Source organism: Ahaetulla prasina, chromosome 1 (genome assembly GCF_028640845.1).
Source record: "Ahaetulla prasina isolate Xishuangbanna chromosome 1, ASM2864084v1, whole genome shotgun sequence".
Classification (NCBI taxonomy): domain Eukaryota; kingdom Metazoa; phylum Chordata; class Lepidosauria; order Squamata; family Colubridae; genus Ahaetulla; species Ahaetulla prasina.
Window position 1 is genome coordinate 331,063,399 of NC_080539.1, and position 25,118 is coordinate 331,088,516.

Genomic DNA, 25,118 nt, shown 5'->3' on the forward strand with positions numbered 1-25,118 from the left:
CATTACTTGAAGCTTGAATGACCAGAGGACATAATTCAAGTTGAATGACTATTGATCAAGAAAATTAATCCTGAAGTTCCTGAAAAGCAAGTCTCATGTATTTAGTGGACTTTTTGAAAGTAGTAAATTGTTTCTGCAATTACTGTTAATAAATTTTGTACTTATTCTGATGTAAATCCTACTATAGTAAATAGAGCTTACTCCCAGATAAACAGTATTAATTCAGGTTGATTGTGACTAAATTAATACATCAAGATACCAAATCTATGGAGAACACCGGAAACGTTGCGGCGAGACGGACGGGGAAAAGTGAGCTCTGCCGAGCTCTGCAAATCCTTGGGTCGATGAACCCCCATTTGAGGGATCTTCAGACCAGAACTGTCCTGTAGGGATGGTGAAGAAGAAGGGGCTCCTCGGACGACCAAGAGGAACCGGCAAGTTCCTCGGAGGTCAGAGGAAATACCTTTGACTCAACGGCGGAGGAGATGGCTATGAAAGCCATCACTAAGCTGGGGCAACAGGGCCAAGTTATTGAGCAGGAGTGGTGAATTGAATGAAATATCGAAGCCAGGTGAGTGAATACCAACTCACAAAAAAGCACTCTGGCGGTGGAATAGTGGCTAAATTAAGAAGCACTGTAATCATAGCAAAACAAAGAAATGGAAGCAGTACCCAAAGATCCGAGAGAAATTCAACTTTTAAAATTGAAGTAGAGACCCCCTCAAACAAAAAAAGAAAAAAACAGAACCCCTAATTAAAGCTGGATATTTGGACAATTTGGAAACTTTTAAAACTGGTTATAGAAAACGTGGTGGAATATCTCTGATTCTCTTTTTCCTCTGAATTGGAACTAAGTAAATTTGGATATGGATTTTAAATGGGACTAATTGGAAAATATAAAAAGTTAAAGCTAAACAAGCCACAGCTCTAAGTAAAGGAAACAAAATGGATACCTTCACTAATTGTGAAGGTAGCAATAAGGTTACAATATAAGTGAACAAGAATGGGGAAATAGGGAAGAGGGTCCCAGGGTCTGGGGGAAGGGCTACATGGAATGCAGAAGCAGCTGTAAAATTTTTCAATTCATACATAAAAGACAAATTACAGAGTTAACTGGAGACACAGCTTCAGAAAAGGAAATGTACATCTGAAGCTCAAGCAAGCTAATCTACGCTACAGTAAAAATACATTCAACTAGACATATAATTGTCATAATTGATTTAGTATAACATTGCTTTTGTACGTATTTGGAGTACTTTATCTGGTCTTAATTCCCCAGTTAATTACACTATCCATTTGGCGCTTAGGAACACTTAACACTAATAAATAGATTCCCTTTTCTTATGAAGAATATATGGGGGAAGAGCAGATGTATTCCAGCATGAATAAACAAAGATGAAACAATATGAGTCAAATTAAAACCTAGTTTGTTCAACATGGCAAGCAATGCTATAATTTGATTTGCACTTTGTAATCTGAAATTTGTGATTTAGCATGTTGGCATCTAGCCAATTAAAGTTTGTTTATCAGACCGGCAAACCATGTCATTACCTGCTATGTTAATGTGTATGGATTGCATTGCATTCAGTATGTGATGACTGCAGCTGGACTATCTGCCATTCTTTCATCAGACCTACACTTTATTATGATAGTCTAATAAACTAATGAGATAAGAGTTTTATGACAGCAGTTGTCATAAAAGGCAGGCAAGAAAATAAATGTGACTAAACTGGTTAGCAAAAGGACACGAGGGAGAATAAAGGATGACTGAGAATCATGCTGGACTAGGATCTGAAACTGCTGAAGGCTTGTTTGTTCCTATTCCAGCCGAAGAGTAGCAGAGCTGCTTGAATACCATAAAGTAGTAGAGAAAGGAAAGGGTAATCTGCACCAAAAGTCCATATTCTGGAAGAAGATTGAGGATAATCGGGTGAAATCTGCCAGGTTCTGGACCTGGACCTATTTCCGGTAGTGGAAATTTTGAGCAGTTGGAGGACCCAGCAAATGCCACCTCTGGGTGGCCCCAGAATGGGGTGGGAATGGAGATTTTGCAATATCCTTCCCCCAGGAGTGGAGAGGGAATGGGGATTTTGCAGTATTCTTCCCCTGGAGTGGGATGGGAATGGAGATTTTGCAGTATCCTTCGCCTGCCATGCCCACTAAGCCACGTCCACAGAACCGATAGTAAAAAAAAATTGGATTTCACCATTGAGGATAATGGTCTGCCAGTCTGAGATATTGCCAACCAAGTTTAATTAATGTTTTAACTCTACAGGTGATAGAAAGGAGAGTTAGAAATAGTTGTCTGCTATAGTCATAATGGTGACTTGGGAGGAAAAGGATTAAATTTGCAATACTGGTACAGATAGCAATAAATCACTCCTGGATTCCTATTCCTTTATGGCTGAAACAGAAGGGTAGATGAGGGAAAATACTGGTTTAACTGTCTGATTATACTATGTTTGTTTATTTATTTATTTAATTAATTCTGCCTTTATTATGGCAAAGTTATAATTAATCATTCGTACTTAAAGACAAAACCAACATGTTCCTCTCTCTGTGTGATTCAAATGGGTGGTTTTGGGCCAGTCAATCTCTCTTAGCCCAACCCACCTCAGAGGGTTATCTGAGCCCCTGCCCCCCCCCCAAAAAGGAGGAGGCAGGAGTATTAGCTGTGTTTGCTGTCTTAAATTATTTATCCCGTCTTTATTATTTATAAAAAAAAATAAGGCAGTATAAAACAATAACTCATTTTTAAAAATCCAAATCTGACTCAGTTTGCTGGTTTGCATAATGTATTTAACCTCAGCAGCGTATGGAAAAGTAACAAATTATGATTTATGGTAGGAAAGAAGGAATAATTTACTTTTTATCCCTACAATACTAGCCAAGCAGCACAAGCTACTGATAAATTCTGCTGGAAACCTCCAGCAATGCGTGAGAAGCACCCAGAAGCAAAATTATCTCTTCAGGCATAGTTTATTTACTTAATAATTTCCATATATTTCAGCAGGGTTTTCTCCGGTTAATAATTTCCTCAGCACATTTTTCATAGAAGTATTTCGCCATTAATATTGGCTTTTTATACAGCAAAGAAAAAGTATTTTTGACCCTTCGTGTTCAAGCAACACTGACGCAGTTGCATTGCTTCATCATATAATGCACTGAAAGGGGAGGGTGTGGGTGAGCTGGAGCAGGAAACAAAATCATTTCAGTAAAGCACTAGATGGTCATTTGAATGTTAGGGAGAAAAGCCACATTATTAGCTAATAGTACAAAAGTACTCCTCCAGAAAATGGACAACCAAATAACTATTACATATTTTTCCACATGCACATGTAAAATACCTGTTTTGGACATAAGCAAAAAGATAGTTCAGCATTATATGCATGAGCAACAGTAAAATTTTGGAACAAGTTTTTGGTACTTTGATAAGAGAAAAAAATGTTCTCAAGCCTTTCCTTGAACTGGCAATGATTTTCACATAGTCTGAAGTAATTATAATTATTTGGAAGAAGTCATCCAAGGTTTGCTGCTGTTTTAGAGTCCAAACTTAGATACGTTGCCAAATATAATTTCCCTTTTTTAAAAAATCTGCACATCTTTTTTTTACTTTGAATAAAAGTTTAAACAACTTATAAATTAAGCACAGCTGTACTAGGAATAGAGCCTCTTACGTGATCAGAACATTCAGAAAAATATAGTCCCTTAGTGAACTTGTATGTTCACGATTTGGTTCTGAACAATATATTTTTCTTCCAGGAAACCTGGTGAAACCAGTGAAAAATTAAAACAATTAAAAATAAAAATACAGTTTAAAAAAAATCAGTGTATTATTTGCGCTATTGAAATTATTACAAAGCATATGTGCAGGAAAGCAACTCTTAAAAATACATGTTCAGCAAATGACAGAATTACATCCGTTGCTACTATGATTTGTTTTGATTTTTATCCTATAAATAAATGTTCCCGAAATATGTGTGCAAGTGCAATCACAACTATGATCTCAAATCCCAGGACAGGTGCAATCAGCTTTTTAAAAAACTAAACCTTACTGAGCTTCTGTTGAAATTTGGACCACATACATTATTTTGAATATGCATTGAGAAATCAGATTTAGCATAGCTAGTTAGTGTTCCTTAATCTTATGTGATCTTATTCATAGTGGCAATCTTAAAAATGTTCATAATATAGTAAAGTATGAAGTAATTCATGTATTGGAATACCTAAGAGATAATCTATTCCTATATATAAAAGAGCTGTAAAAGAGCTAGTTTGGTTTACTGGTAAAGCTCCAAAAAGTGAAGTCTAGCCACACCTTAGGAACAGAGCCAACTGGGTGAGTTGGCTTCACTTATTGGTCACATAGTCCCAAAGCTGCTTTTCAAAAGGCTAATGGTGAAAAGAATATAAATATAAGAATATAAATCCTTCCATTCCCCACCTTTCAGTCAGAACCTAAGAAGCTTGTTGGATGAGAAGCGAAATGTTTTCAAGGAAAGTCCAGTTGCCTTTTGAAAAGAATCTTTGGGACAAACATGACCTGGTTGATTGACAATCTCCAGAGACATTATTGACCACTTGATTAATAACCACAGTGATTCACTTAATGACCACGATAAAAATGATCATAAAATTGGGTCCAGTCATGTGGTGACTGCTTTATAACTGCACCAATTTAGAATGACTAGTCCAATTGTGGTCTTAAGTCCAGGACTACCTGTATGTTTTAATATAATGCCTGCAGGTAGATAACGGGTAACAACAATAATTGGGATGAGAAGTCCCTGACTAACCAACACGGTTATAAAGCATGTCACCTGGCATTTCCATTTAAGGTCATTAGGTAAATCCTGTGTTTGTTATGACATCACATGATCACCATTTGTGACCTCCTGCTGGTTTTCCCATTGACTTTGCTTGCCAGAAACCAGCAATAAGGTTGTAAATGGCAATCACATGACTGCAGGACATGTCATGCAGTCATGTGATTGCATGTAGTGTCATAATTGCAAGGTAGTTGCCAAGCAATAGCACTTAAACTTATATACTGCTTCACAGTGCTTTACAGCCCTCTCTAAGTAGTTTACAGAGTCAGCCTATTGCCTCCAACAATCTGGCTCCTCATTTTAGTGAATGATAGAAGACTGAGTCAACTTGAGCCTGTCAGGATCAAACTCCAGACTCTGGGCAGAGTTAGCCTGCATTCTAACCACTGCATTCCCAGGCCAAACACCCAAACTGTGATCACGTGACCCCCAGAGATGCCACGACAGGTGCAGCTTTGAGGACCCACTGTAAGTTGCCTCATTCAGAACTGTTATAACTTAAAACTGTTGCTGAACGAGTGGCTGTTAATCAAGGACTATCTGTATGTAGAACATATGTCACTGAATACAGCTCAACTAGTTTTTTTAGTATGCCACCTTTTTCAAGATCAAACCACTAGTCAATTTAATGGCTGTGGCTGCTACTTGAGGCATTAGATAGAGGTTTTGCCATTCTGCTTCCTGAGGTTTCTAACTGGAAAGACTAGGGACTAAGCTAGGAACTTATATACCCGCTGATTAAGCCATCCTTATTACTAGCCTGGGTATATTTTTTCTTGAATTTCAGACGCATGTCTTTTCCTATGCAGAAAAAAAAAGAGTAATATAAAATAAGCATAATAAAAGGAGTTGCTAAAATGACCTGTAAGTGTGGATTTTTTTCTGCTGACTTCACATTGAGCTATCATTACGCAGCTGTGGGCTGCTTCAAGACTATTAAGGAAATGAGCCTGGAATAGATAATGAAAAGATAATGGCCTCTTTTTGAGTAAATATTTTGAAGTATGTCATTAAGTTACATGCACTCTATCCATAACAGCCAATATCCAAAGAATTATTTTATGTGTGCCTGACTTCTTGTGCCTGAAATCACTTTTTAAAAAAAATCTGTTAAAGTTGACCATTAAGCTTGACATGCCATCTATGTTGTTTCAAAAAGTGGTTTTTGAACATTATCTCTATTTTAAGAACAGGCTGCCTGGAATGTAAGTGGGTATATTCAAGAAGTACAAGCACAAAGTTCTCTTAAGCAGGCGTAATAGCTGTGATTGGTTTAGATTCTAATTAAGATCTCCAGGCAATCAATTCCCTAGCCTGGAAGTAAGAAAGTGGGATAGTATAAAGGAAAGCCAATAAGGAATTATTCCCCCTGAATCAAACCCAGGGTTCGGAATGTAAGATTATTCCATAATTTTTTTTTTTGAGAGAGTAACTGATGCTTTCCTGGTCCCACAAGCATTTTTACTTGTTTTTCTTTTGTTTTTAGAAAACAGAACAGTAGAAGCTAACTTTTCCCAGTTTCTCTAGTGTCTTGGCTAAACAGCGTTGCCATTACAGTGAAAATCTTCACAGTTTTTAAAGCTTTTAATCACACTTTAGAAAAAGTTTGGAAAAGAAGATCAAAGTATCTAAACACTCATGAGCAAAATAAAATAAAATAACTCTATGGAATCCACTGATAATTCAAAGCTCAGGTCTCTTTAAACCACAAGAAGTATTGTCCGGTTATTGTAATATGAACCATTGTAACATGTTTTAATACTCATTTCAGGTTGGATTGTTAGAAGAATTGACTCCTGAGAAAAAAAAAGTTTAGGCAGAAAAGGGTCCATTTTCAGCTGCTGCTGTTGTAGTTTTAAAGAAAGCAATGCCAGTCTAGGTTTAAAAGGGATATTGTGATACATAAATCCTCAGTCGAATGACAGAACTTCCTCTGAAATTGATGACAGTGTTAACAGTGACCATCTCCAGGTCCAACACCATGTCACGTGGTCCCTTCAGAGGACGGGTCATCACAAGAGTAGCACTGATAGGTCCAGTTTGCTGCATGGAGAAAGCCAAGGAAAAATGTTGAAGTACTTCAAGCATAGGATGTGGCCAAAAGCTATCTTCTTAAATATATGTAACAAAATCATGGCTCTGTTATGGAAGATTTATTTTTGTGGTGTCTCAAGGCTGTGACCAGAATCACTATGAAGAACATTTATAGTAGATCTGTGCCAAAGCAGTGTGTGGTATTGGTGCTGAGCTAGAATGTATTGGTTGGGGGAGAGAGGTCTGCATCTGAACTGAGTCCTGCACCAGCAGTTTGCACTGAAACCAAGTTGCCATTTCACTTCTATAGCTCTAGTGTTGGATAAATACTGTGTGAATGCAAAGAGCTGTTGCCCACATTGACTGCTGCTTTTTCTGGTTCCTTTTTTTGATTGACTTTATTTGTTGACTGCCACTAATGTTCTGCAAGAATCGGAGTAGTAAATAGTATGGATATTGTGGGGAAGGAACAGATTGGGGAAATATCTCAAAAGAAAAGAGGTCGAGGTAAAAATACATAGGAAGGGAGGGTCATATTTATTTAATAACTGATTATTTAAACAACTGATTTTTCACCTGATTTGGTTCCCAGTAGCTGCAAACACCACTTGAAACAATACAGCCAGTCTTGGTTTCCAGAGATTGTACAAATTTAGTTTCAAAGAAATAGGTGTATGAATTGTTCCCCTGCTTCTTCCTTCTTTCCACTGATGAAAGCGTTTGAGAGGGTAGTAATTGCTTTGCCACTTAAAATTGCATCCCCATCTAGCCTTCATAATCTTCTTGGGGAGAAGACTTTAATTCACCGTGTCAAGTTCTGGAGTGAATTAAGGCTCTCTTTTCTGCCTCACTGCCTATTCCATAGTGCTCAAAAATAAAATGATTATATTGAGTAAGGTGGAAATTCCATCTAATTAACCCCATTTTCCCAGTTAGCCTATAGCCCCCAGAAAAAGTCACAAACAGGTTGTTGTGGAGGTAACATCCGTGTGATCTCCAGTACTTGCTAAGTAAAGACAACACTTCCTGTGAATGTCTGAAACTGGCTTTTCCTTTATCTCAGGTAATGGCACTCACCTAGTGTTCTTTATAATATGAATATTTTTGTGATTTTATTGTTTAAACACTAACCTTAAAATAATGCAGATTATTTTGAAAAGGAAGACAATGAAAGGGTCTATTCGTAAATCTTACTCACCCGCATATAGAATTCTCTGCCTTCATTTCCTGATTTAATCTGAAAGATGTAATAAGCACCAGGGTAGCGAGAGGTTGCTTGCATCTGAAACACATCGGCGGGCACAGTACGTCCTGACACATCCATGTCTCTGTACAAGATGGTGAATGGCTGATCTCTACAGCTAGGGTTTTCAGTTGGACATATACAGTGACTGGTAGAACAAAAAGAAGAATACTATTATTATTGACTATGGTTGCATAGTTAGCCAAATGTTTAGACTGCACTTGACATTTTTGTCCATCTATCAACCAGCTGATTTACAAGGATGTTGTCAGCGTTCCAGAAAAGCCCTTCCTGCAGAAAAGACTCCGAGGCAGTTACAAAGTTGACAGATGTTTTAATGTGATTTTAATAAAGCTGAACAAATTTATCATGGTGCAGAATGGTGAACTGTTATGTTAGCTATAATTTCATATCTGTTATTATTTTTGCTGTTATGATCAAATTATTATAAGCAAATAATGCTACTTTCTTTGTTGCTGAACAGGAAAGACATGAGTGCTATTTTTATGCTGAAATAGTTAAATCTTAATGTTTTGGATGTTTGGATGTTTTAATATTTTATTTTGTATTTTATTGACCTACACATTTTGAAAACTGCCCATAGATTTGTTGTTGTTGTTGGTTGTTATTAGAATATTGTGTTACATTATCCAGGAGACCACAATGCTATTGCAGAGTAGTAATTTGACTACTAATTTACCAGCTCTGTTGTGAGACATGCTTGTGCACTTCCCATGATGCGCCACAAGAAGGCGAGCTGGCTTCATACCAGAAAGAAAGACAAAAGAGGTTCTGAGCATCACCCAAGGCTCCCTTCCTTCCCTGGAGCTGCTTTGCAAACGGATCACAACCAGGAAGATTCAGAACTGGCAGGAATCTGACTGACTGCACAAAGCACCAATGCATCTCCCCACCGAAGTGGTACCTATTTATCTACTCACGTATAACATACTTTCAAACTGCTAGGTGGACAAAAGCTGAGGTAAGTGATGGAAATTCATCCCACCACAAAGTGCTAATACTTGAACCACTGAAGCAAAGCGTCATTAAGCTACTAAGATACTGTGCCTCTCAAAAGTTTGGTCAGTGAATGATGTGAAAATATAAAGAGTAAAATATTGCAGAATGTAAAATGACAGTTTTCATTTCAAAAATAAGATGACGATCCTTGTTATAATGTAATATATATGATAGAAAAAAATGAAAGTAAAAAATATATCTGGTTTATTCCATAATTTATTTAATTTGGTACGCACAAATTATTCGAGCATAAATTATTGTAAAAACATTTATGGTTTGAATTCATAAATCTAAATTCAGGTATGGCATAAATCAATGCCTGAAGAAACAGTTTTAAAATGTTATTTTTTGTTTCTCTAGGTGATTAATTATGTATATGACATTGCACTTTTAACATTGAAAAGAGATCAGAGATGACAGAAGGGCCTTTAACAAAGGATGGGTGATAAGCAATGTATTAATAACATATGTATGAATTAATTAAAAACTCAATTTTAAAGACAACTGTATATATTACAGGAGAACATGACTATGATAAATGCTGTTATTATTTCATAAGCACTTCTTCTACTTCAAGAAGTGTAAATAGCTGAGTATTCTGCCATCTGGTGACCTGATAAAGAACTATTTTGTAAGTTTTTTATCATTGAACATTTTCATTCTGAGAAGAGAAAACTTGAAGGAATGAGTTTAGAATGAAACTATGGAAAATTGCAAACCATGCTGACAAGTATTTTGTATATTTGAAAATCCTAGTTTAGAAAGACATGCATATGATAAAAACTACATTTTTAGCTATTGGCTATTTCATATGTTACATGCAAAAAACTGGATTTGAAAATGACTATGCACTCAACAAGTGGCAATCGAACCCTTGATACCTTTAGGAAATAAATATTTTCAGGCATTGGTCAATTTCATATTACATTCATCTCTCAAAAATAATGGGAGAATGCGCAGACTGCACTGGCTACCTGTGGCCTTCCGGGTGCGCTTCAAGGTTTTGGTGAACGTCTTCAAAGCGCTCCATGGCATAGGGCCGGGCTATTTACGGGACCGCCTACTGCTACCGAATACCTCTCACCGACCCGTGCGCTCTCACAGAGAGGGACTCCTCAGGGTGCCGTCAGCAAGACAGTGTCGTCTGGCGACACCCAGGGGAAGGGCCTTCTCTGTGGGGGCTCCCGCCCTCTGGAACGAACTCTCCCCAGGACTTCGTCAACTTCCGGACCTCCGAACCTTCCGTCGCGAGCTTAAAACACACTTATTCATCTGCGCAGGACTGGATTAGTTTTTAAATTTGTGGGTTTTTTAATGGGTTTTTATCATTTATTCTAAATTTTTAATCTCGGCCAATTGAATAAGTGTCGGGCTACCTCTGACTATAATCAGGAAAGAATACACCTTGACTTCATTTGGAACAAAGACAAGTACTTTTACTTTTTACAGTCATGATAGCAGCCAAGCTAAGTTGGAACTGAGACAAAATATGGTTAACATATCATATCCCCCCATTTGTCCCTCCTCCTCCAGGAGGTCAGGCTGGTTTGGTCCAATGCCAGCTTCTTCTCAGCCCCTCGTGGTAATCTTCTTCCACAGGTCTCTAGATGTCAGTCATCTTAGGAATGCAGTGTCTGTTAGAAAAACGCGCGCTGATAACACTCAGTCGTTAATCATCCCTCCCCCCTGTTATGTCAGCCGACACTCTTAATAGGCTCCTTTCCCCCACCCTGTACGGTGGTATGATACATCTCATTTCCTAAAGAGTTTTATAATACAGAAATAAACATTTTACATTCTATCTACTGGTATAATCATTCCAAAGCATATGAAGATTGGAGTGGAGGCTGACAATAAGTCTTTTAATTGTATTTTAATAGTATTTATATTGTAATATTATTGTTTATTTTATCTGGCTGTGAACCGCCCTGAGTCCTTCGGGAGAAGGGCGGTATAAAAATTTAAATAATAATAATAATAATTCTAAAATCAAGATTGAATAGGGCTAGCAACCGAAAATAGCAAGTATAATTTGAAAAGTAACCAAAGTGCTTCTGGAGAATTAGATTGCCTTAATTTTTTCTGTTAATAAATTACTCACTTTTCATTGATCCGGATATAAGGATCCTCGCATCTTACTGGATCTAGGCATTTGAATCCTCCTTGGACATTAAAACATGTTTGTTGGATGTTACAAGTGTGATTCCCAAGCTCACATTCATTAACATCTAAAATGGAGAAAAAACCCAGAAAATATGGCATTGTAATAAATGTGTCAGTACACATTGTTCATTCATAATAATTTTTTAAAAAAAAAACCTTGTAGGGTTGAACCCCTAGGATGAAAGACTGGGGTCTCCCACTTCTGGGTCTACATACTCTCGCCCTGCCTTCCTGGCTTTGAATAGCCTGGTGGTTTGGACTGCCAGTTCATACCTGCAGTGCTTTACTTGGCAGTCTCCCTTTAAAACCTTCATTCTTTAAGCCTGCACCAAATCAGTTTTGGAAATAAACAATTGTAATGCAACATTCAGATCACAATGATTTATTTGCTTATTCTTTGCACTGAGCAAGATTATAAATTGCAGTAGAAAGTTTGTAAGATTCCTGGTTAAAACATATCTATGAAATAAAACAAGAGTCTTGAAATAAGTCTTTTCCTATTTCACATGGATTATCCCTTTTCTTGGAAACCAATAAGTTAATTCCATGGGAAACTGTAGAATCCCACTGATTTCTGGCTTGGTCTACCAATTTCTCTTGAATATGTTTCCTTCCACAATGTCCCAAATTTCCAAAAAGCCTCAAATTTCATGAATCCAGCAAAGAGGAAGCAACTAATGTAATTTCTTTGTATATGATACAAAGTCTGGCTGAATCTTACAGTTTGTAGTCTGAATGTCTGCCATAAAGACTGGGATATTTTAAGTGACTAAAGTTTAAGACTGCAATTTGCAACAATCCTATCTGATAGTCACTTTCCATAATATGACACTTAGCAATAGCACTTAGACTTATATACTGCTTCACAGTGCTTTTATAGCCCTCTCTAAGCAGTTTACAGGGTCAGCATATTGCTCTCAAACAATCTGGGTCCTCATTTTACCAACCTCGGAAGGATGAAAGGCCGAGTCAACCTTGAGACAATGATACTCAAACTGCCAAATTGCAGTACTGCATTACTGCATTCTAACCACTGTGCCACCGTGGCTCTTTAGTATGTTTAAGAGAGTCTTTTCCAAACCATTGCCCAATGTTCGGTGGTCTTGGGGTATATTGGATTTTAATTCCTGCTTTCAGTTAACAATGATAGCAATATTGGCCGTGGTGGCTCAGGCTGTAAGATAGCCTGTTATTAAAACACAGCAGCCTGCAATTACTGCAGGCTCGAATCCCACCAGGCCCAAAGTTGACTCAGCCTTCCATCCTTTATAAGATAGGTAAAATGAGTACCCAGATTGTTGGGGGGGGCAATAAGTTGACTTTGTAAATATACAAATAGAATGAGACTATCGCCTTACACACTGTAAGCCGCCCTGAGTCTTCGGAGAAGGGCGGGATATAAATGTAAATTTTAAAAAAAATCATCTAATATAAATCTAACACAACTGTGGAGAGTAACAGATAGGGATGTTGGAAATGGACCATGAAAATTTGGATTTGAATCTCATCACTACGAAGCTTACTGGGCATCCTTAGGAAGTTTATGCATTCACAACTTCATCCATCTGATGTGACTATTGTTCGTCCTTGTGGTGCACCAAGGATAGGTGCACAAGTGCCGAATGGAATGAACTAGCAATCTAGGCTGTCAGGACTGCATTGTGTCTAGTGTGTATAGACTTCATGTGTATAGACTTCACGCTAAATAAATAAAGCAATCTTTTAAATAAGGAGCAAGCAGAGGGATAAAGACAGAAGATAGACCTTAACTTTTTATCTACTGCCTGTTGCCCACTTGTGGTCAGTAGGACATGTGCCACTGGATTTGAACCTTCAATACAAAAGGCACTGAATGATCACAGCTTTACTTCAGATTTTGAGAATGATTGGATTTCTAAAGGTGTTACTTAACATTGGTTACAAAAACCACATAACTTCTTTCACTTCTCCATTTCTGTTAATTTTTCACATACTGTACAGTAGCATATATATATATATATATATATATATATATATATATATATATATATATATATATATATATATATATATATATATATATATATTTTCTGAGGTTTTCACGGGTGTTTGTATATAGGTCTTTGGTTGTTCGGGTTTTCTCCCGTGTAAAATTGGAAGTGTCTTGGCGACGTTTCGACGAAGTCTCATTCGTCATCTTCAGGCTTCAGCTTCGTGCTTCTGGGAGCAATGTGTGATCGCAGCTGTTTCTTCCTTTTAACTGCTAGTGGGGTTTGAACTGATTGGGTGGGAGCTTGGCTGTGCTCTGATTGGATGGGGTTTTCTGTGCTCTGATTGGCTGGGGTGTGTCCTGTGTTGGTGGGGGCTTGGTTGTGCTCAGTCTAATCTGTGCTGCAGGGGCATTTGAGCTGGTGAGCTGCACTGCTGCTGTTTGGCTTCGTGTTCGTGGTCGTGCTACATCTTCGTAGTGGGTGTCAGTCTGCTGCATGTATGGATTGGAGGGGTTTGAAGTGGCTAATGTTGCAGCTGCGGTCTGGCTTCTGGTCCTTGGTCGTGCTTCCTGATCAGTGTGGGTTTGGGTGTGCTTTCTGGGTGGATGTGGTGGTGACATCCTGTGTGGACCTCGTGAGTGTGGGTCTGGTGTCATTCCTCGTGTTAGGGACACGTTTGTCAATAAGGGCAGGTTTCAAATGGCTGGTAGGCGGAGGTATCATCTCGTTTGTTCATGCTGTGTGGGCGTTTTCTATCTCGATGGCTTCTCTGATTATTCTGTTGTTAAAGTGTTCAGTTTTGGCGATAGTTCTGGTCTTTTAAAGTCAATATCGTGTCCTGTGACTTTAAAGTGTTGGACCAGGAAGAAGTTAGTTCCTCTTTTTGAATGAGTTCTTGTGTTCTTCAATCGTGCACTTATTCTTCTGTTGGTTTGTCCAATGTATGTGGTGGGGCAGGCGGTGCATGGGATTTCATATACTCCTTGATTTTCTAACTCAATTTTGTCTTTGGGGTTTCTTAGGATGGTGGATATTTTTGGTTTGTGCAGAATGCTGTCTTGATGTTATGTTTGTGGAGGATCTTGCTGATTCTGTCTGTGGTGCCTTTTATATATGGGAGGAGGGCTGTGCCATTTTCTTGCTCTCTGTCTTGGGTTTTAGTGGGGGTTCTTTTGGATTAGTTTGGTAATCTTATTTCTCTGGAATCCATTGGATGTTAGTACGTTTGTGAGAGTGTGTAGTTCGGTTTTAGGTGTTGTTCGTCAGCTAAGCATTTTGTTCTAGAGATGAGTGTCTTGGCTACGGAGTTGATCTGTGCTGGGTGGTGGTGTGAGTGCATGCAGATAGCGGTTTGTGTGTGTTTTCTTCTGGTAGATGGTGTGTCCTAGGGAGCCATTGGGTTTCTTGTAGACTAAGACATCTAGGAAGGGAAGTTGGTTGTTAACTTCTGTTTCCATGGTGAACTGTATTTTGGGGTGTAGGCTATTGTGGTGTGTGAGGAAGCTTTCAAGTATTTCTTTCCCGTGTGGCCAGATTATGGAGGTGTCGCTCACGATCTGAGCCAGAGTTTGGGTTTGTGATCAGATTTTTCTAGTGCTTGGGTTTCAAAGTGTTCCATGTAGAGGTTGGCAATGACAGGTGAGAGGGGTGATCCCATGGGTGCGCCTTCTATTTGTTTGTATTTTTGTCCGTTATAGATGAAGTATGTTATACGTTATAGATGAAGTATGTTATACGTTATAGATGAAGTACATACTTCATCTATAACGGACAAAAATACAAACAAATAGAAGGCGCACCCATGGGATCACCCCTCTCACCTGTCATTGCCAACCTCTACATGGAACACTTTGAAACCCAAGCACTAGAAAAATCTGATCACAAACCCAAACTCTGGCTCAGATACGTAGACGACACCTTCATAATCTGGCCACACGGGAAAGAAAAACTTGAAAACTTCCTCACACACCTCAATAGCCTACACCCCAAAATACAGTTCACCATGGAAACAGAAGTTAACAACCAACTTCCCTTCCTAGATGTCTTAGTCTACAAGAAACCCAATGGCTCCCTAGGACACACCATCTACCAGAAGAAAACACACACAAACCGCTATCTGCATGCACTCTCACACCACCACCCAGCACAGATCAACTCCGTAGCCAAGACACTCATCTCTAGAACAAAATGCTTAGCTGACGAACAACACCTAAAACCGAACTACACACTCACAAACGTACTAACATCCAATGGATTCCAGAGAAATAAGATTACCAAACTAATCCAAAAGAACCCCCACTAAAACCCAAGACAGGGAGCAAGAAAATGGCACAGCCCTCCTCCCATATATAAAAGGCACCACAGACAGAATCAGCAAGATCCTCCACAAACATAACATCAAGACAGCATTCTGCACAAACCAAAAATATCCACCATCCTAAGAAACCCCAAAGACAAAATTGAGTTAGAAAATCAAGGAGTATATGAAATCCCATGCACCGCCTGCCCCACCACATACATTGGACAAACCAACAGAAGAATAAGTGCACGATTGAAGAACACAAGAACTCATTCAAAAAGAGGAACTAACTTCTTCCCTGGTCCAACACTTTAAAGTCACAGGACACGATATTGACTTTAAAAAGACCAGAACTATCGCCAAAACTGAACACTTTAACAACAGAATAATCAGAGAAGCCATCGAGATAGAAAAACGCCCACACAGCATGAACAAACGAGATGATACCTCCGCCTACCAGCCATTTGGAAACCTGCCCTTATTGACAAACGTGTCCCTAACACGAGGAATGACACCAGACCCACACTCACGAGGTCCACACAGGATGTCACCACCACACATCCACCCAGAAAGCACACCCAAACCCACACTGATCAGGAAGCACGACCAAGGACCAGAAGCCAGACCGCAGCTGCAACATTAGCCACTTCAAACCCCTCCAATCCATACATGCAGCAGACTGACACCCACTACGAAGATGTAGCACGACCACGAACACGAAGCCAAACAGCAGCAGTGCAGCTCACCAGCTCAAATCCCCCTGCAGCACAGATTAGACTGAGCACAACCAAGCCCCCACCAACACAGGACACACCCCAGCCAATCAGAGCACAGAAAACCCCATCCAATCAGAGCACAGCCAAGCTCCCACCCAATCAGTTCAAACCCCACTAGCAGTTAAAAGGAAGAAACAGCTGCATCACACATTGCTCCCAGAAGCACGGTTGAAGCCTGAAGATGACGAATGAGACTTCGTCAAACGTCGCCAAGACACTTCCAATCTTACACGGAGAAAACCCGAACAACCAAAGACCTATATATATATATATATATATATATATATCTTTGGTTGTTCGGGTTTTCTCCGTGTAAAATTGGAAGTGTCTTGGCGGCGTTTCGACGAAGTTTCATTCGTCATCTTCAGGCTTCAGCTTCGTGCTTCTGGGAGCAAGAAGCTGAAGCCTGAAGATGACGAATGAAACTTATATAAAACATATATATATATTTGTTTTCTGAGGTTTTCACGGGTGTTTGTATATAGGTCTTTGGTTGTTCGGGTTTTCTCCCGTGTAAGATTGGAAGTGTCTTGGCGACGTTTCGACGAAGTCTCATTCGTCATCTTCAGGCTTCAGCTTCGTGCTTCTGGGAGCAAGCAAGTTAAAAGGAAGAAACAGCTGCGATCACATTGCTCCCAGAAGCACGGCTGAAGCCTGAAGATGACGAATGAGACTTCGTCAAACGCCGCCAAGACACTTCCAATCTTACACGGAGAAAACCCGAACAACCAAAGACCTATATATATATACTAAATATATATATATATATATATATATATATATATATATATATATATATATATATATATATATATATATATATATATATATATATATATATATATATATATACTAAATATATATATATATTTAAAATCATCACTGTATCTCTTGTCTTTAGCCAACTAAAACAAAAATACTTGTTTTCTTGCTAATTGTCACTGACAAGCATTGGGAACTAATAATTGAAATATGTTTAGTAGATTTTATAGCCAAAGTAGATCTAGGATCAGCCTTCTCCACAATGTTCATCTGTGCAGAACAAACACTTTGTATAAATGAAATATGCTTCAAAGAAAAGAGAACATGTCACAAATGACTGGAAGTATGAAACCTTAAAAGACCCAAGTGGAACTTGCTTGCTCTTGGGAAAAACTATAGCATAATTTTTGAAATATCTGAGTAATCTCATCTACTACACAGTCTTGAAATGTATTTTCCAGTTTGTAAGCCAGTATATTTTTGGCAAAAAGAAATAACATTTGGCTGATTATTATATGTTGGAATGCACCAGACGAGAGGGATATATTCATAATAGTTACATGTACTGCAGATAAGATAGAAACTGACACGGCCAATCTTATATGTAGAAATACAAACTCAACAACCCACTTGGAAATCTCACAAACTGTACTAAGTTTTTAACTCTATGGGCTTTTTGTCACAGTTTCTAGGAAGATACTTTAAAAGAAGGTTTGAAAGCATCACTTGGACATGATTTTACTATACAGTGAAGCACTTAGGAGAGAAGACTGTCAGACATCACTAAAGGATCCCTACTTTTGTAATTTGACAACTAATGAGTAAATTGTATAATTTATTATGCCTCCTCATATGTTTGCAGCCTCTTTCAACCAGTCTTTAAATATAACCAGTTGAGTTTATGGAGACTTGCAGTAGTTAAACTCTCATGGCTGGCTGATCCTTGTGAGGTGAGTTTACTCAAGTTCATTCCATGTTATTGCGTATTATGAATATGAGTTCATAATATAGTACTAAGATAGGCTAGGTTTTAGGCTAGTTAACTAGATCTGCCTATCTGGATATCTTAGGGAAAATCATATGGATATAACTTTGGCAGATACGTATGTTTATATTTTTTTTTTATTTTCCCAATGTGTAGGGGTAAATAGGGAATGTGGATAGATGTGGGCAATTACCTGCTCAATTGATCGTTCCCCTTTCTAGATGGGTTTCATCATAAATTAAAACCTGTTTACTCAAGCCTTCTCTTAGTTTCTGTATTTTTTTTACATGCCCTAATTACTGTTATTATTTTTATTAATTTGTTTTTGGTGTTTTAATCATTTTAGAGTTTTTGTGTTTCGGTTGTTTTCACCTCTTTTTAGCATAATTTTTTGGTAATTTCTTCAACTTTTTAAATGAAAACTGGTATAGAAATACAGCAAATAATTATATTAAAAATGAGCATTTAGTACACACAGCTTTCATTAAAAAATGTTATTTATATCCCAAGGCAGCATGCATAGCACTTCCCCTATGTTTCCCATAATAATTTATTTTTTATTTTATTGATCAAATTTCTACACCATCTCTTGTAATAATAAATCCTGTGAGGAAGGTTTGGCTGAGAGAGGGTGACTGCCCCCCACTGTCTTGATAGGTACACTACATTTTTCAAGCTACACTAAAACTAAAACTAAAACATTCCTAGCCCAGCACTTTAATTACTATACAAGACTGACTCTCATTTGACATTACCAAAGGTCAGGAGAGTCCACATGCTATGGTTAAAAAAAATAATCAAGATGATGGTCACAATGATTCAATCAAAGCCTGCACATAAAAAAATAAAAACAACAAAAACAGATGGAACTTTGATTATACCATAGCCTGCGGATAGAAACTGAGTTTTCACTAAAAGTCTTATACTATCCTTTTTCAGTTTGGATATAAATGTATGAACAATTGGTTGTCTGTAAATCTACTTATTTGTATTTCATTAGCTACACCAATTGCATTGCTTTTTGGAGGAAGAGAGGCAACAAGCTTCCTGATCTTGGCCTCTTCCTAAATAAGAAATAGAAAATTTATGAACTACTGGTATGGTTTACCCACACGAGGGCTATGTACCGAATAATCTTATATTTATACCCAGCTTAAATTCAGCAAACAAACAAAAAAGGGTAAGGAGACTACTGAAAAGGAAATTGTGTTATAAAAGCTTAGTTCTGCCAAGTAAGTCAATCAACAGTTCTTTTGAAATGTGCTTTTGAAAATGTGAAAAATTTTGCAGCTACAAAATACTTTCAGAATGTTTAAAAAAATCATCTGCTATTCATAGCTAGTAAATAAGAATGCAATTAGTACAGAATCAGTTTTCTCCATAAAAGCCTTCCCTACTGCAAAATATGATGCAATGTACAAAATACAAAATGTGTAGAAAAATATAACAGCATTAGGTGACCTTTAGCTGCTCTGGAAAATAGTTGGTTAGCCAGAAAAGCCATTAACATTTCTCATTAGTTATGCTTCAGTGATATTGTGTAATAGCTTTCAATACTATCTTTTTGTAATGAAGTTTGCAAAATCTGATTCCCTTATGCATTACTACTATTTCTATTATTTCCAGAAGAATAACTACTGACTTATTTGCCTTCTAATTATATTTAAAAGATAAAATGTATGGAATATTCTTACCCTGACACCGAGTATCCTCAACAAGAACGTAGCCAGATGGGCAGAAACAGTAGTAACTACCTGGCTGATTAATACATTCATGCTGGCAGAGAAATTCTGAGAAGCTGCATTCATCCATATCTATAAATATAAGAATAGGAAAAAAAGTTTGCTCATTCTTGATAGAAATGCTATTACTTGTTATCTAAAATTGCTATTAGCTAATATAAATTAAAGCCCCTGAAAAATTGTATAAGAATGCTTCATAACCGCTTAGATTGCAGTTGGGATCAGATTCATAGAAATCTGTGTAGTCTTAGATAAGCCTGCATGGAGAAATAACTTTCCATATTCTGTCAGTCTTGATGGTGCATTTGTACACAACCAGAAGTGGGTTTCAGCAGGTTCTGAACCGGTAGTGGAAATTTTGAATAGTTTGGGGAACTGGTAGTAAAAATTCTGACTGGCCCTGCCCCCATCTATTCTCTGCTTCCCAAGTCCCAGCTAATCGGGAGGAAATGGGGATTTTGCAGTATCCTTCCCCTGGAGTGGGGTGGGAATGGAGATTTTACAGTATCCTTCCTCTGCCACGCCCACCAAGTCATGCCCAACAAGCCATGCCACGTCCATCCCTACAGAACCGGTAGTAAAAAAATTTGAAACCCATGACTGTACACATCATATTCCTTATATAGTATAATTTCCTAAAATAGTAGTTTTAATCTTCCTACAGAATCTTCTGGTCTGCTTACAGAATTCATTCAGAAATAAATTCACAATCCATTCAAATTTTGTCTATTAATATCTTGTATTCGTGATTCACAAGTTTTCTAAAACTCTCTCTCCTGGAAGAGGGTTTCTATTTTGTATAAATTATTCTGTAAAACAGGCTTCCATAACTTGGTACCCTCCTAATGTGCCCATGCTGGCTGGCAATTCTTGGAACTTAATTTTCAGCAAATCTGCAGTATAAAGGTAAAGGTTCCCCTCGCACAAATGTGCTAGTCGTTCCTGACTCTAGGGGGTGGTGCTCATCTCCGTTTCAAAGCCAAAGAGCTAGCACCATCCAAAGACATCTCTGTGGTCATGTGGCCAGCATGACTAAGTACCACAGGCACAGGGAACGCTGTTACCTTCCCACCAAAGGTGGTCCCTATTTTTCTACTTGCATTTTTTACGTGTTTTCGAACTGCTAGGTTGGCAGAAGCTGGGACAAGTAACGGGAGCTCACCCCGTTATGCGGCACAAGGGATTTGAACAGCTGAACTGCCGACCTTTTGATCGACAAGCTCAGCGTCTTACCCACTAAGCCACCGCATCCCTCAATCTGGAGTATAGCACATTGGAAAAGACACAAACATCTTGTGAACATAAATAATTCAATTTAGTTTCTGCAAAGGGCCACTCAAGAAAAGAATTTCGCAATGTTGCAATGATTATGCAATCTTCACAAAGTTTGATGGAATCCAGATGCAAATTTGTGTTATTTGATATATTTAGGGAAAAGAGGCTAAAAACATTTTAATGCATAATTCAAGTGAAAAAAAGACAATAGCAGTTTAAGTCACTAATATTTTGACAATAATAGGGGAGAGGAAATTAAAACAGTCAGTTGCATTTTCTTTCATTTTTGGGCTCCTGGAATTAAATCTGATTAGCATAAATTTATTTTCTGGTAATAAAGAAAAAGAAGCTCTCCAGCCTGAAGATGCCATACCTAAAACCATTGTTGACAGCCTAATTCAATTCTCTTGTGGACCATAATCAACCACACTGATATAGATTTCGATTTACTTGCCACTCTAAGTTTGAGAAAGAATGGCATTTATATGTTCCAATGCCTAAATTTATGAATGAAAATGGGGCGAAGGCAAAGACATTTAAGAGTGTTAAATAAAAGAACATTGTTTTAAACCTTTGAGCAAGTTTTGCATTATTCTTTTAAATAAAAAGTAATACGAGCATTGAGGTTTGGCACATAGATATAGTAATTCTTGGACTGTATAACTAATAAAACCAGATTCTGGAAAAAGAAATGTAAATGAATATTTATAGTCATTATTTGACCCAATAAGAAAATAAGGAGCTCTATCCTGGAGTGATGTGTCAAAAATAAGTGTTTAGAATGAGTTGTGCTAATTCTTGATTCCAACATGGAAAAAATGCTAATATGGGAAGATAAAGAAAAATCATTTCCATACTAAACCAAATGCTTCATTGAAAACAAAACAAAAAAAACATAATTTCCCAAATATAGTTATATAATTTTTGCTGCTATTGTAGGCTCGAATTACCATAATTGACTCAAGTGGTCATTTTTAGAAGTTTTTGTAGCAGGAACACACGCTGATACATTTCAGTTTCACTGCTGAAAACCAAGCAATCTGTAACTGAGAATGTTTGTGCAACAAAATACACACGGCTCTAATCCTGAGCATAAGATTAATGTATTTACTATGGCATAGAGTTTCATGAATTGGAATACACTTCATCAGTTATGCAAAATGTTATCTGATTCCCCAAACTGGGGATGAACATGAAGTCAGAAATATGAAATACAAATAATAATAAGTATGAAAATTCTAAAAAATATATTGGGTTATACCAACCAGGGAAGGAGGTTATTGGAGTGCATCTCTCTTTGTGCCTATAAATTTTTCTCATTCCTCCCTAAACCCCACCACCCCACCCTTCTTCCTAGGGCTAAGAGAAAGTGACTGACCCAAGGCAGTGGTGAGTTGCTACCGGTTCGCCCCTGTTCGAGCGAACCGGTAGTAGCAGCAGCACTGGGAGGCTCCACCCATCCGCCCGGATATCATTAAATACGCTCTGCGCATGCGCAGAACCGGTAGCAAAGATAAGTAAAACCTACCACTGGCCCAAGGTCACTCAGCTGGATAAGAATTCATAGCTTTCCAATTTTAAGCCCAGTGCCTTTTAACCACTACATCAAGTTCATTCAGCTGGATAAGAATTCACGGCTTTCCAATTTCAAGCCCAGTGCCTTTAACCACTACATCAATTTGCCCCACTATTAGTAGATATAGATATATTTTCCATTTGATTCAATTCTCAATTGAGAATTTCTTTCAGAATGCATTCTTTTCCAAAGTTTGGTTTCTTTTTTCTAACATTAGATTGTACTGTACTGTGAAATTATTTGAAATGATTGAACAGCGAATATATGCCCGTGATCAAGTTACTAACTGTTTCCTAATTATTGCAACAATATTCTCAGTATTATAAGAATTAATTTTCTTATTTATGTTACAGTTTCAGAATTCCTATATTCAATGTTGAGGGAGAAAACATGTTTATTCCCCCCCTCCAAAAAAAGGTTTATTTCCTCCCAAAGTCAAGATACTCCACAATAATTTCTACTTACCAGTACAGCTGATACCATCTGTCTCCAACTCATAGCCAGGATCACAACGACAGAGGAATGATCCATATGTGTTGATACAGTTTTGTACACAAGGGTTGCTACCTGTACATTCATTCACATCTGTGGATAGCCAGTTCTTAGAAAATTAATAATCTTTCTCAAGCTTTAATTAATATTTACAGCTTTGAAAAAATATCTACAATAAATACTGCAATCCAAGCTTACTTTTAGATGTTTAAAATAATAATACTTCCCACCCTCAAAATCATGGGATCCTAAAACTAGGATCTTTATTTTATTTATTTCTGTTTTGTTCTGTTCCAAAGTAATCACGTACAGTATTCCAATCTTCATACAAAAGATCTGAATTTGTGTTTCTTATCTGCTATTAGTCCACAGATGAGTATCTTCGGCAATGAAGCAAACTTTGACTCCATTGGTTGGCCTTTTCGATCGCCTGTTGGTTAGCCAAATGTAACCAACTTTGAACTTTGTCTTAGGACTGGGATATTTACGGGACCGCCTACTGCCATCTTGTATCTCCCAGCGACCTGTGCGTTCTCACAGAGAGGGACTCCTTAGGGTGCCGTCAGCCAAGCAATGTCGACTGGCGGCCCCCAGGGGAAGAGCTTCCCCCTGGACTTCGACAAATACCTGACCTTCGGACCTTTCGCCGCGAACTTAAGACTTATTTGTTTCGTCTTGCTGGACTGGCTTGAATTTTAATTTCAATTTTTAGCTGATTTTATGGGGTTTTAATTTTGTATTAATTTTTAGTGTTACTTGTATTTTAATATTAGGCCAAATTTAATAAGTTTTTTAATGTTTGTTTTTAATATTGTATGTATTGCTGTATTTTTATTCTGGCTGTAAACCTCCCTGAGTCCTTCGGGAGAAGGGCGGTATACAAATTAAAATATTATTATTATTATTATTATTATTATTATTATTATTATTATTATTATTATTATTATTATTATTATTATTATTATCAAAAGTAACCAACTTTTGAAAAAGATTGGTGTGTGTGTGAATCATGATTACAATCTGGCACATATGTATCAGTTGTTTACTCTCTCTTCTTAAGACAAGAGGTCTTCAAACTTGGCAGCTTTAAGATTTGTGGACGTCAACTCCCAGAATTCTCCAACCAGCATAGCTTAAACTATGTACATAGCTTAAACTAGTACACTGAGAGCATATGCACCAAGACAAATTCCTTGTGTGTCCAATCACACTTGGCCAATAAAAAATTATATTCTATTCTATTCTAAAGCTACCAAGTTTGAGGACCCCTGCCTTAAGAGATCGTGCTCCTTTTCTTTCTTTCATTTAGGGACAGATATTTCAAAAAGCCAGTTTAGAATAAACATAGATTGGGGTAAAATAAAAATGTTCCAATTTTCTCAACATTAACAATGTGAATGCCTAAACAACATTGGAAACTACTATAAGCATTGAAACATGAATGAATAGGATTGCATTGTATTGCCCCAAGTACAATAAATCATCCATTAATGTGGTTTTAAGTATTATACATCCTATTAGAAGTTACTACTAAATATGTAGTACTGGACCCAGGGGGAATGCAGGCCAATCAGAGAGTCCTTCCATTTATGAGCAGAAATCCTGTGATCATAGGTGGGCAAGAAGTCTCACATATAATTCCTTCTGATTTCATATATTTATTAGTTGCCATGGTTCATAACATTTATTACATAGCCAGTTTGAAATATGAATTTTTCTATCTTTAAGCCAAATTCATTCCCCTGAAAAACTATTCTATGGCTCAAGATATAAAATGGAATTCTACCAATAAATATTCCCTTAGTGCTCATGACCAATGACCCATTTTTGAACTTGCTTAATAACCATTTTATATACAAAATCCTATTTTTACTGGCGTAGAGAGTTTCTTTTTTCCGAAAGGAAAAACAGGGATAAAGAATAAATGTGGAACATGTAATCTCAGTATATAA

At 37.6% G+C, this 25,118-nt stretch overlaps 1 protein-coding gene across 2 annotated transcripts in view; it reads right to left on the reverse strand.

Annotated features, from left to right (window-relative positions):
• Positions 1 to 2,677: 2,677 nt before the first annotated feature.
• Positions 2,678 to 25,118, reverse strand: part of FBLN5 (fibulin 5) — a 57,913-nt gene continuing 35,472 nt past the window's right edge. For both annotated transcript variants that reach the window (XM_058162575.1, XM_058162576.1), the window contains 5 exons: positions 23,140 to 23,259; positions 19,776 to 19,895; positions 11,228 to 11,354; positions 8,062 to 8,254; positions 2,678 to 6,872 (listed from right to left, as the gene is read on the reverse strand). In XM_058162575.1, the coding sequence (XP_058018558.1) occupies positions 6,711 to 6,872; positions 8,062 to 8,254; positions 11,228 to 11,354; positions 19,776 to 19,895; positions 23,140 to 23,259 (722 nt within the window). In that variant the 3' untranslated portion in view covers positions 2,678 to 6,710. The remainder of the gene's footprint in view (positions 6,873 to 8,061; positions 8,255 to 11,227; positions 11,355 to 19,775; positions 19,896 to 23,139; positions 23,260 to 25,118) is intronic.